At 35.3% G+C, this 14,302-nt stretch overlaps 1 protein-coding gene across 1 annotated transcript; it reads right to left on the reverse strand.

The window, feature by feature from the left end:
* Positions 1-815: 815 nt before the first annotated feature.
* LOC132103528 (thrombospondin-3a-like) lies at positions 816-14,160 on the reverse strand. Its single transcript, XM_059508644.1, is given in 24 exon segments — positions 816-1,001; positions 1,181-1,320; positions 3,797-3,969; positions 4,064-4,260; positions 4,338-4,386; positions 4,924-5,102; positions 5,185-5,387; positions 5,561-5,613; positions 6,421-6,539; positions 6,630-6,789; positions 7,199-7,306; positions 7,694-7,804; positions 8,369-8,521; positions 8,598-8,672; positions 9,347-9,487; positions 9,655-9,803; positions 10,084-10,135; positions 10,213-10,295; positions 10,386-10,412; positions 10,517-10,619; positions 12,467-12,720; positions 13,007-13,137; positions 13,139-13,211; positions 14,085-14,160. Coding segments are annotated over 24 exon segments (2,871 nt in total). The 3' UTR covers positions 816-939.
* Positions 14,161-14,302: the final 142 nt, after the last annotated feature.

Below are 14,302 nucleotides of genomic sequence, written 5' to 3' on the forward strand. Positions count from 1 at the left end.
GAGTGTGTTCAGTCCTGCGGCCTGGCAGGTGTGGGATGTTGTGCACTGTTGTTTAATCTCCCGCCAATATTGCACTCGTCCCGGCCTCCCTGACCACGAGGAACACGCGACTCCACGCTGCAATCTCCCGCCACTACAGCAGCTTACGAAGAACTCGACCACTAGAGCGGCGCCAGACTGCAGGTGTATATATTCTACACCAGTGTGAGTATATGGCTATTACTAGCTTACTTAAATATTGAGCATCGTATACTGTGTACTTTTTTGCACTGCATACAGTATTCCATAGAGTGTGCACTGATGGTGTTCATGAAATGTATGCATCCAGAAAATTTACATACTGTGTTTGAGAGAATACAAACAAGCTATTCCAAACATAGATTTTTTTTTCTAATTTGAGTGTATTTGAATATCAATTAATATATTCAAATATAATAATGTTTAATATAATTTTATTTAAACTAATGTTAAATTAATATATTTCTATACATATGCTCTCAACCATCATTAACGGCATACAGAACAGGAGAATTCTGGGGTTGAATTATTAAACTGTTAATTTTGGTATTTTTAGAATTGATTCTGTTTTTGTCATTTATTAATAATGATTATAGAACCATGGTACTGTTGGGTATTTGTTGTGTTCTAGAAAATACATCAAATCCCTTTATTTCAAGACATTTGTTAATGTAAACACACGCTACAGGACTCTCTCAAACATACACTCATACTCACACATTATACAGCCCCGCGATGACACATAAACACATAAAATATAAAATAAAAGTCTTTTCTCTCCTTTCATTCAGTCTCCTCATCCAGAGTGACACAGACGCTGGGTAAATCTCTCATCTGTCCTGGTTGTTGGGCCCCTCGCACACAGGAGTTCTGTGGGTTTCAGAGGGTCTAGAGAGAGAGACGGAGGGCGTCTCACTCCCCTCACACCTTTATGTGCATTAGAACCTGTTTACGGTGTGTACTGAAGTCCTCTGGAACAGTATCTGGAAAAGATATGTTTCACTTGCTTTGTGAGTGTGCTGTTTTTAGTGTTGTAATGATGAGGGTTTTTTTTTTTGTCAATAAACAACTTTTATTCAGAATTTGTAGATTTTTGATTTCTTGAAGACTTTGAGAGTCTAGGGATTATGATTTAAATATCAAAGAGTGGATTAATCTTTACCGTTACAGCGGTAGCGCAGATTGGACCAAATGATGTTCTCTTGAGAGAAGCAGAACACGCCCAGACGCCCCCCTCTCATACTGGTGTCAATCACAACATCAGAGTCAGCCACCATCTCTGTGCCTTCATACAGCTTCACCCTGCAACAGGAGCACAACATCAACACACATGAAAGCCCTCTTATATGGGACTGTACAATACTACTGTGCAGTATTCAAGATCAGCAATTCTCAACTGGATCTATATTTACACCAAGTAAACCACACCAAAATTATTTCTCATGCAAAAGTGTGCAAAAACGCCCTTGAGATTAAATGTTGAAGTTCATTAATATTACCACAAACTGCAGATATATATTTATAATTTTGTACAAATATTTTAAATACATCATGTGACACTGAAGACTGGAGTAATGACAGTGAAAATTCAGCTTTGCCATTACAGGAATAAATGACATTTTAAAGTATATTAAAGAAAAAGTTATTTTAAATTATAATAATGCAAAGTAGTACTACTTTACAGCATTTTTTTGATCAAATAAATGCAGCTTTGGTGAGCATAAAACATATTTCAAAAACATTAAAAAAAAATCTTTATTTCAATCTGTCTCTGTAAAACTATATTAATATAATTATTCAAATGTAGAAAATTATCTTCTACCAAGTGAAAAATAAAAAAATGTATACCAAAGTACTTTAGAGTCTTGTCGGACACAATCAAAATGGGAAACATGTTCTCCTCCCACTTAAAACCCTCTTTCTTTTGCCATCATAAATGCACACTTATAAGGTTAGTTGATTTTCATTATTCGCATTTAGCATTGCTGATCCAATTTTGGGTCACAACCCAGCAGAACCCAGAACAGTTGTTCTAGAATATTCGGGTCTGATTGAGGCCCATAGCTGCTTTATGCTACAGGCTGCTGCTCAACTCCACCTGCTCACCCTCTAATTACCTGATAATAAATTAGATCTGATTTGATTTAGCAGCAAGCCGGACTTGAATTGCATTATGTATGAGTGGAGAATGTCTGCAGCACAGTCCAGTGTGTGTGTGCGTACTGTGCTCTATTCAGTCCTCTCACTGAATACAAAGCAGGTGTGTTTATGTGTGTGTGTGTGTTTGAAAGAGCCCTTACAAGGCTCGGCTACACATTGTCTCTCAAAGCTGTGCATACACTTGTACGTACACACACACACATATTGAGCACCTTCCTCACAGCTCTCTCTCTTCTTGTAGGTATTTAGAACTACTAGAAAGTGTTTAGTAATCATGTAAACTCAAAGTTTAAAAGCTTCAGAACTGCCTAACCATCAAATGAGAAGTTAGTGTAGTCATTTTCTGTTATGACACATTTTAAAACACATTTTTGAGCATTTTCTGGAACTCACTCATACAACACAATGAAAAGAAATGACACAGTACAGGAAATCATGCACGGTACATGTTTAACTGTCCTCTGTGGTCTGTTCTCTCTCTTTTTTTTACGGCCCGTCCACTACAGTAGTTTCCGTTGGATCTGCATATGAACAGCCACCAAGAAAATTCTTGCCAAGGATTTCATTGGCATAGCAACCACAACAAAGGGCGGCCAGGGGGCCCAGCCACTCAGCAGAGTCTCAGGGGTGTGAGGGGGGCAGGAAGAGGGGGCAACTGAGAAGAAATTTTAAGGATAACTAGTCATACGCCCCACCACCCTCTCTCCAGTATACCAGCACAAGCTTTCATCAGCTGCCAGTGCAGTCAATGACCGAGTCTGGTATTGCGCCCTCTTGTGATGACAAAAGCGACCCACAATTGGACAGACAAAAAAGTTGTTTCAACAGGGACGAATACCCTAACTTTTACTAAAGGAATACACAGTTTCAATATAATTAAAAATGGATAACAGTACATTTTTGGCATGCAATCAGTTAAAATATTTTCTTAAAAAACTAAACAAAAAAGAAAATGTACACCACCATTCAAAAGATTTTTTCCATGTTTTTGACAGAAGAGTCTTACGCTCAAAGCTGCATTTATTTGTTTAAAAATACAGTAAAAACAGTCATATTTATTTTAGTATCGTTGAGATACTAAAATAGATTGTATTAATATTTTGCATTGAGTATATTTTTATATTTCTCATTTTAAATTTTTAGTAAATTTGTTTTTGTCAATATTATTAGTTTTTGTTTTCAATTATGTCTATGATTTTTAAATTTAGATTTCAGTCTTAGTTTAGTACATGAAGTTCAACTAAATGAAAAACATTTTCTTGGCAAGTTTTTTTTTTTTAATTGATTTTAGTTTTAAAACAACTCATTACTCCAGGCTTCATTCTCACATGATCCTTCAGAAATCATTTTAATATGCTGTTTTGGTACTCAAGAAACATTTCTTATTATTATCAATTTTGACGATAGCTTAGCTGCTTAATATTTTTGTGGAAACTTTATTTTTTATTTTTATAAACTTACTTTCAATAGAAATTTCAAAAGAACAGCATTCATTTGAAACAGAAATCAATTGTTACATTATAAATATCTTTACAGTCACAACAGACCCCAAACTTTTGAACAGTAGTGTAAATTGTGTTGCTACACATTTGCCCCCTATTGTAGTAGGAGGTCTCACCTGATGTAGCCGACCTGTGGACGATGGCTGAGCTGCCACCGGTACGAGGTTTTATCTTGCCAGCCGACATTTCGTGGGTCTTTCCAGAGTAGTTTCACCTCTCCATCCGTATCTCCCGTGTGCCACAGAGCATTACGAAGAAACTCACCGGGGCCTGTACGAGACTTCACTGCCTACGCAAACACAGTTTCAAGTCTTACTTCCCAAAAGCTCATATGGACATTAGCGAGCCAGTATATTTCCACGAATCAAAGGCAACATTTCCACCTTGAGCTGCAGGCCTGGTTCAGCCATGGCCCTGAAGGGTATCGACTGCCAGTATGTCTGTTCGGTCTGCTTCCACATCACCACATAGAAACTAGATGAATCCTGATAGCCAAAGATGAAGCCGGCATAGTCGTCGTCAGTCACAGTGTTAACATGAAATGTTCCCTCGAAATCCACACCATTAAACGCTGTGTAACCTGTGGAGAACCCATTTACAGTTTACATTTGCTAGTTCAATGGGCATTTAACTTCTGAAATCTGAAACCAAACTCACCCACTGCCAAGCCCGGGTCACTGTTCATGGTTTGAACAATCTCCATACCCTGAAACACAAATTCATCTGTATTAATTCATTCTTTATTACCACCAAGAAAAGTACAGAAAATTAAAGACTTCACCTTTAAATTATATGCATGATGTTATTCATGACCATTTATAGCTTAGACCCATTTCTATGTGCTGAATAAGTAAAGTAATAAGTCTTAAAATTTAAATTTGACAAGCTATAAACCATTACAAAGGACATTGTCATGAAATTCAGGAGGTATGCTAAATCATAAATCCAGTCTATGCCTTTAAGATATCTTTAAATATGAGCCTTTTATGCATCCACAGAGAAAAGATTCAGATTCTAAAATGTTTACTTCAAATTTCTTTAGAGAGGAGTATTATTTATTTATTTAGTATGTTTTTATGCAAAATCAAATCATGCTAAACACTCATGTAATGTATGTTTCATTCACACTTGAATCCAGAAGGCACCCAAACATCAATTTATTGTTTATAAGTATAGGTATAGGAGTAGTGCATCATGATGAACCTGTGTCAAAGAGAGCAGCAGGAATCCCATGATGCTTTACCTGATTGAGCACCACCCAGTTGGGGTCGATCTGAGCGTCACCCTCTGGGTCCAGAATGACTGTCTGATAGGCTCTGAAATCTGTAAGTGTGACTTCAGCACTTTCTGGACACACGTCAATCAAATCCATCACCGCATCATTGTCAAAGTCATTCTCACATACGTCGCCGACTCCGTTACCTAAACGACAAGAAAAATAATAATAATGCGAGGCATTCATTTAGAAGGATTATTCACCATCAGTGAATATCAACACTCTTACTGTCTGAGTCTTTCTGATTTGGGTTGGAAATGAGTCTGCAGTTATCGGGTCCGATGCCGTTGATGGCGTGATTGTCTGGGACCCCATCATTATCGTCGTCGTCATCACAGTCATCTCCGATCCCATCATTGTCCGAGTCGAGCTGAGAGCTGTTTGGAATGTCGGGACAGTTATCTCGAGTGTCCTGGTGTCCGTCTCCATCACTGAAAACACACAACATTAAACACTAGGAGCTGAAATGAAAATAAATTATATGAGCAACTATCAGACACTAGAGGGCAGCAGTCTTACCAGATACAGGTTAATGAGTCAATTAATAATCTACCAAATGTGTGATTTATATGTTTGAATTTACATTTGAGTTGTGTTTACTCACGTGTCTTGATTGGTGTCACAAACATCCCCGACTAAGTCATTGTCTACATCTGTCTGCAATAGAAATAACTGAGTTTATTATACAATAATACAATTAATGATATAAAAGTACATAGTATACAAGACTGCTAAAGCAAGCTGTCTTTCAGTTACTCAAATGATTTGTTAAGGGCATAGTTCCCTTTAACAAACAGTTAACAAAAGTTTTGTTATTATTATTGTATATGTTATATATATGTGTTATTATAACTATTATAAACTTTTTTTGTTGCTTGAAATAAAATAAAATATAAATATTAACAAAAAATTATAAAAAATGCCTTAGCAATAGCAACTAATCAAAATGAGTGTAAGTTGGAGCACTAAAATTACTAACTGGAAATAAATAAAAAAAAGAACAAATTAACTAACCTAAAGAGTAATATAAAAATAAATAAATAAAGACGTCATGTGCATGCTGTACAAATTTTCAAAAAATAAAATAAAAATGAAATCTGAAGATCTAAAAATAAAAGTTACAATTTTAAATTTTAATAAATCATAGTAAATAAATAATACTATAATTACACCTATAATAAACCTGTATATCTTTCTTTTGTGGAAAGCAAATGGTAAAATTATGAAAAATCGTACTGGTCAAAGGAAATAAACTAAACAAAGGCACCATGAAGTATCATAAAAGTAGTCCAAATGAACTTTATGGCATATTTAAAGTCTTCTGAAACCATATGATAGCTTTGTTTAAGGAACAAACCAAAATTGGAAGGGGAAGTCAAATATGGCAATGATAATTGTGTCTTTAAGACTCCATCAGTGTTTAAAGTATAAAGGTTTAATATAAACTAAGATGTAATTGAGTACCTGCATGGGGTTGCTGATCTCAGGACAGCTGTCACATGCATCACCCACTCCGTCTCTGTCTCGGTCTGTCTGCATTGGGTTTGGCACTTTGGGACAGTTATCCAGCACGTTCTGGATTCCTGCAAAAACATCCACACACATCACATTCTCAAAGGATGATGTTGCAGGGACACAAAGCAGACCAATTCATCAATCTGAACCGTCTTTACCATCTCCATCGATGTCCTCATCACATGCATCTCCCTCTCCGTTATTGTCAGTGTCTTTCTGGTCAATGTTGGGAACGGTGGGACAGTTATCACATGAGTCACCAAATGAATCAGTGTCAGAGTTTTGCTGGTCTTTATTGGAAACCAACCGACAGTTATCCTGAAAACAAACAAAAAAAAATCTCTATATATTTTCCAAAGTATTTAAGTATGTATTAATATTTTTAATTAGTTTTTATATTTTATGTTTTAAGATTTCATAATAATTGTAGTAATTTTTTCATGTGCTTTCGTCATTTTATTATTTTTTTTATTAATTTTAATAATTTATTTTATTCTATTCTACTTTTAATTAAAATTTTGAAGTTCAAAGTTATAAATAAATGTATGCATTTAGCAGACGCTTTTATACAAAGCGACTTACATTGCATTCAGGCTAACATTTTTTGCCTAACGTGTTCCCTGGGAATGTTTTAAGCTAACATTTATATTTCATTTTATTTCAAATAATGAAAATTATTTTTAATAGTTTTAGTAAACACTTATAACAATACAGGCCACAAACACACCTCTACATTTTTTATTCCATCTCCATCTGCATCCTCATCACACTGGTCTCCAATCCCATCATTATCTGCATCTTCCTGACCGGAGTTGGGTGTAAAGATGCAGTTGTCCTGAAAAACAAAGAATATGAATATCCTTAGAGCAACACTTAAAGCAATTGCATAGTAGCATAAAGAGCATAAAATCCTGTGTTCAGACTTGGGAAAAGTTGACTGCAATCTACGATGAATCTATCATATAAAAGTCCAAACAAATGCTAAAACAAACGTGGTCTATGTAAACACAGTACCTCTTCTAGAATGAATGGCTTAATTTTAAAAAGGTACAAGATGTACAAACAATCGTACATGATCTGGAAAGAATCAAGTCTATAAACCATCAGAATAAATAAAACAATATGATCACATCAAAGAATCACATCAATTCAGTGAATGTTTATACAGCACCAGTGTGTGCAGGGAGAAGGATTGCTCGTTAAAAGATTGTGAGTTTCAGACCTGTTTGCAGTTCTTGTCATTGTCCATGCAGGGCAAGGAGCGATCCGGATAACCATCAATATCCGTGTCCTTTCCACAGGTGTGACCATTACCGGCCCATCCCACATTACACTAAGAGAATCATACAGAAATTTACCAGAAAACTTGAGAACGATGTAATAAAGATATTATATGATATATGTAAATCTGATTTCTTTTTAGTCCTAAGCCTTGATAAGTTATGAGTGACAGGGCATCTTGTCAGTTACTTGCTCTCAGTAGCCCCGCCCACTGTGAAACCTCATTGGTTCAAAATTCTGCTCCACGCAATTTTATATTAAAGGGAGAGTTCACCCAAATATATAAAGAAATGTCACCCTTATCTCAAACTCGTAAGACTCATTTTCTTCTGTGGAACACAAAAGAAGATATTTTAAAGATGCTGGTAACCAAACACTTTGTCCAAACAGTAGAAGTCAATAGTAACCAAAACTGAGACATTTCTCTCTCTTTTTTTTTATTTGTATTTTTTTATGTTCCACAGAAGAAAGAAAATAATTTGGATTTGGAACAATGTGAGTAACTAATAGAATAGATAATAGAATTTTCATTGTGAGACAAACTGATGGTCTCTAAAATCTTTACACATCTCGTCTGGTTGGGACACATGTTATACTGGTAACTGAGGAGACATACAGCACAGGTAACGTCGCCATTCCGCTCAATGACACAGTGAGCGTTAGTGTCACAGGGGTTGAAACTGAGTGTAGCGCATGATTTCCGAGGGAAACATCCAGTTGTCTGATTCCCAACATATCCAACCTTGCACTGACCGCATCGATATGATCCCTAAGAAAAGAGAGAAGTAGTTAAAAGCGTTAACATATACACTTTGCATGATTTCAGAGAAAGGTACTGGACTCACAATGGTGTTGATGCAGAAGGAGTTGGGTGTGCAGGCGTTGGCCAAATCAAGACATTCATCAATATCAGAACATTCCTGAAACAAATTCATTAGAAAAAGACATTAAGTGCTATTTGTTTTGCCATTTTGCTATCTAAAGGAAAGGCATTTTTAAGTGTGTTAATAAATTTTTGAGGGCCACTGTACCTGGTGGTGACTCTTAGCATATTCCACTCTGACATTCAAATTAATATTTGAATTATATATTCCTCCAAAATTACCATTTTCACATTTATTTTAAAGGTTTTGCAATTTTTTGATACTCCTGCTGCTTTAATCTGCTCAAAAATCTGGGTAAAATGATTAATTATAGACACTAGCCTTCAAAAATTAACCTTTAAAATACATTTTTGTAAGAAGAACGGAAGGATTTTTTTTGTTTTTGGAATGTTCGAACAACTTTAACTTGATGAAATATGACTGTAAAAACATTTAAAGTGTTACAAAAGATTTATGTTTCATTTAAATGCTGTTGTTTTGAACTTTCTATTTCTGTTTCATGAGCAGGAAATCGGCATATTAGAATGATTTCTGAAGTGTCATGTGACACTTCGGACTGTAGTAATGATGCTGAAAATTCAACTTTGCCATCACAGGAATCAACCACATTTTTAAATATATTATAATAGAAAACAGATATTTTAAATTGTAACAATATTTCACAATACTACTGTTTTTACTGTATCTCTGATCAAATAAATGCACGGTACCTGACGGTGACTCTTAGCATATTCCACACCGAATCCAGAGAGAGGAGGACCCCACAGTCCAGGTGGGCAAGGCTCACAGGTAAACCCTTTTGCTGTGTTGACACATGCGCCTGGTGTGTAACACGGCTGAGCCTCTGCACACTGATGGGGAGAGACATGCTAATATGAAACAGCTTTAGCAAAACAACACTTATGAATAAAAAACAAAGGCATGTTTATTCAAGACTCTTTGGAACATGGACATAAACAGTTACAGTGGTTTCTGGACCAAGACCAGGATAAAACCAGCGCTAAATGCTCTCACCTACCTCATCTATATCCTGACAGTGTGTGCCGTTCCCCGTCATACCCTCCGGACAGGGGCCACAGCGGTACCCTGGGAAATCAAACGTCTCCATACAGGCCACGCCCTTAAAGCAGGGGTTGGGCTGACAGCGTGAACGTGGCTCATTAAATCCTTCAAAACAAAGAGACATATCACCATAATAAGCCAATAAGGATCGATAAGCTCAAGGAATCAGATTGTACATAATAACAGATTGAAACAGATTGTATTATAATAATATAAATCTATTAATGTTGTCAGGAATCCTTTGGTATGTACAAAGGCATGACAAACAACTACTTTGGCTATCACTTTTTATCTTAACCCAACTGTTAGCACTACTAATAGGCCTGAAAATGTTTTTTTTTTTTGCTTTGTCAGGTTGATGTTAAGGTTTGATGTCGCTGCTCACCACACATCTGGCACTCCAGAATAGCATTCCTGATGAGAGACATTTCTTTCACCTAAATAGTGCAAAAACACATAAATCAAACATGTTCAGAGCACATTCCCTCACATATATACACTAACTCACTCACACCTGTTCTCTGATGTCCTCTCTCAGCTCTCCCAAGATCTGGTTAAAGATGATCAACTGCCCAATCAGAGCTTTAGTGTGGTCACCTGTTCAAAAAGAATCAATTATCTTTAAATTAAATCAATAAATAAAAAACAAACATATTGCACATCATGACTTCACCAATGCCGACTCACCTAGAATAGAATTAACCTCACCGTTCACTGAAAAACAAGGTTTAAACAAAAATATTTCAGACAAAGTCTTCACAAGCAATCAAAAACCTACATATTTAAGCTCTGTGTACAATCCTGTGTTGCTGGCTAACCTATGTTATATGAAGAGGAGTCTCCCTGAAAGGGGCAGTCGGTAAGAGCCCCAGCCTGGGCAACAGTGCCCCCTAGTGCCACTTTAAGATACTCCACTGAACCCTGGAAGAAAAATTATTTGATTATAGTATTTGATCGAAGCTCTTATTTTACAAAAAACGTAAGGAATAGTTTACTCCATGAAAACCTGAATGCTTTATTATTTCAGTGATACGCAAAAAGGAGAATTTCTGAAGAATACACACAGTTCATCTAATATTTACATTTTTGTCTTCCATGGAAAAAAAGTAATAGAACACACTACTGTGCAAAAATCTGGGGCAGATCAGATTATTATTTTAAATAAATTAATAGTTTAATTCAGCAAAAATGCATTAAGGCGAGACACTGCATGTGAATAGGACAAAAAAAATAACTAATAGTTATCACCTTACTTACCCAGTTGATTGATTACATTGATTATTGCAAACATTTTTTGTATTACAAGTTTTCTAAAATGTTATGTTTAAATATGCAAATGAGGCATTATTTAATGAAATATGTGCTAATTTGCATACATTTCTAGTACAAAAATCTGAACACTAGATGAAGTCAGTTTCAAATTTTTTGTTTAATTTTTTTGACATATTAGAGTCAAATGTTTTTACAGAGGGAATTCTGATTATCTTTTTTTGTCACTCCATAATTCAGAAAATACTTTGAACAGCCAGAAAACAATATATTTTCACAATTTTGGGGGGAATAAAATGTTGTATATAATCAAGGAAAATATATATGAACAAATCCCTGTGTAAAAACCTTCAGAATATAGACAGGAATAAAAATGTCAAGTTTGGTGTGTGTAAGTGCTACTGAAGTGGAGATTTATGGCTCAGTGTTGAAGAAAAAACTCATTTTGAGAAAACGGCCTTTAAAAATATGTATTGTAATTGAAATCTATTGACACAAACAGATAAAGTGCTATAAAAGAAACACTTAACATTGTCTTTTGGATGTTTTCCTTCCACTAGTTTGAAAAAGCACTTTATGAAAAACCAAAAAGCCCAAAATCTCAAAATTGACAGGTGCTTGAAAAAACAGTGTTTTTGCCTGCAGTGTCTCACCTTAAACTGATCAAAATAGTAAAGACTTTTACATTACAAAATATGAGATATCAAATAAATGCTGCACTTTTGAATTTCATTCATCAAATATTGTTTCACAGTTTCCACAAATATAGTAAACAACAAAACTGTTTTTAACATTGATAGTATTTTTTTGATTTAATGATTTCTAAAGGATCATGTGAAATCAACACTGGAGTAATGGCTCCTGAAAATTAAGCTTTGCCATCAAACAAATGTGACCCTTGACCACAAAACCAGTCTGTTAAGTTTCTGGGGTATATTTGTATCAATAGCCAAAAAAAAAACATTGTATGAGTCAAAATTATCGATTTTTCTTTTATGCCAAAAATCATTAGGGCATTAACATGAAGATATTTTGTAAATTTATTACCGTAAATATATCAAAACTTAATTTTAAATTGCTAAGAACTTCATTTGGACAACTTTAAAGGTAATTTTCTCAGTATTTAGATTTTTTTGCACCCTCAGATTCCAGGTTTTAAAATAGTTGTATCTCAACCAAATCTTGTCAGATCCAAACAAACCATACATCAATGGAAAGCTTATTTATTCAACAAATTGACAATTAAGACTGTTTTTTTTTGGTCCTGGGTCACAAATATATGACATTTTTAAATTAAAAACTTTTAAATTAAAATTTAGAATAATATTTCAGTTATTTTAAACTGAGAAAAGAAAAAAAATCTAATTTTTGACTAAATAAATGCAGCATTGGCAAAATAAACTTTTCAAAACTTTACAAAATCATACAGACCCCAAACGTTTGAATGGTAGTGCAGCTATTGAAAACATATTGTCAAGATCATATTATGTTGGTATCACCTGCATCCGAGTGTATGCCTTTTGGCCATTCCGAATCTCCACCAGCTCTGCATCACTTGGCAGAGAGACCAATGGGGGCAGCCGCTGGGCGGAGTCAGCCAGACGACAGTTCACATAGAGCTCGAGGCTCAGGTACTCTCTGCGCAGGCCACCCACACGGAGTATAACAGACTGAGACTGTCCGTCTGCCAGATTTGGGCTCTGCAGATTGACTGTGTGCAGCTTCCCATCTTCACGAACATACCGGAACAGAACTAGAGTAAAACAAACCTTTTAGAGATGTCACATAACATCCGCAACCCATTTTATCTCTGTGATGTGATGTATTTATAAAAGAAACAGAATATTCAATGAGAAAAAAATGACTGGATGGTTAAAAAGTGGGCATTCTTTATCAAAATGGAGTCAAATCTGAATGTGCTGAAACAATAAGCAACAAGCTGTTGGATGTTGGACAACAATATGAAACAGCTAATGCATTGATGTCAATGGAAAAGAAAAGCAAGTTTATTCTGATTATAGATTAAAAACTATCATTACTTTTGTTAATCTTGCTCATGATGACAACCTCCAGGTATTTCTTGTTATCCTGCTTGTTGTAGAGGCCCAGCAGAACTCCACCCAGTTTAGGAGGCAGACGGAAGGAAGACATCACATACACATCACTGAGTCTTCAGAGCTAAAGAGATCTTCTCCACCGCAGCCACGGTCTGCTTCACATCCTCCAAACTCAACACGTCTATCACTGACAGACAGAAACAGAGACAGTGAGAAAGAAAGGAACAGTAAATGAATACTGGCATGTTGTTTCAAATGCAAATTTTCCTCATTGTTTTGTGCAATGACAGTTTATAGTGACCACAGCTTTCAAACTCTAATAAGAAATCAAATGAAAAAAATAACTAAAAGCACAATAAAAACAGGCAATATGACTCTTGCACAGTTAAGTTAAACAACCTTTTTTTTTAATAATGACCAATAATTCCATTATTTTATCTTAGCAAACTTTTTAGAATTTATTTACGTATTTTCTTATACATAATTTCTATCATACATTGTTATTCTATTTACCACCTGATGTAATCCATTTATTTTTATTAATTCTTAATAGCTCTCATTCCCTTCCGAGTCCGTCTTGTTCTTAAGTTATTTGGCTGGTTAAATAAAAATTTAACAATTCAAATTAGTAAAATAGTTCAAAAGTCAGTGCGTTGAACTGGTTCAGAACTATCTGTAAATTAATAATTCAGATTAGGTTTGTGTAATGGGTGAACTGACCCACTGAAAAAAAACTGACTGAAAAAAACAACAACAACATGAGAGTGAGTAAATGAGGAATTTACTACAGTCTCCTCGAATAACCTTATCTCGTCATTTCCACTGACTCTTCATCTGTCAGAGATTAAAATGTTCAAATGTTTCTCAAACTTTCTCCAAACAGAGCGAAGATAAATTTAAGACAGCAAATAGAGTGAATGCGAATTAAAAACATATACATTATAACTTTAAAACATATCAGCCAATATATAGGATAGATAAAGTTTATCAATTGATAACTGCCCGAGAGTGGCTAGTGTAACTAATTCTGAAAGTAAAAAAAAAAAAAAAGATTATTTACCCGGTACGTCTTGTTTCTGTGCGCTGTCTGCAAACCAGACGAACGTAAACACGAGGAAACTTACCCAAACTTTCATGTTTACAAATAATAAATGCAAAAGTGATGAAGAAAATATCCACAAGATTCGTTAGCGATGCATTGAAACGCGAAATATTTCCACTGGAACAAACCTGCGCTGTGCAGAGAGAGAGCAAGAGAGAGAAAGAGAGAGAGAGGGG

This window comes from Carassius carassius, chromosome 24, assembly GCF_963082965.1.
Source record: "Carassius carassius chromosome 24, fCarCar2.1, whole genome shotgun sequence".
NCBI classification, from domain to species: Eukaryota; Metazoa; Chordata; class Actinopteri; order Cypriniformes; family Cyprinidae; genus Carassius; species Carassius carassius.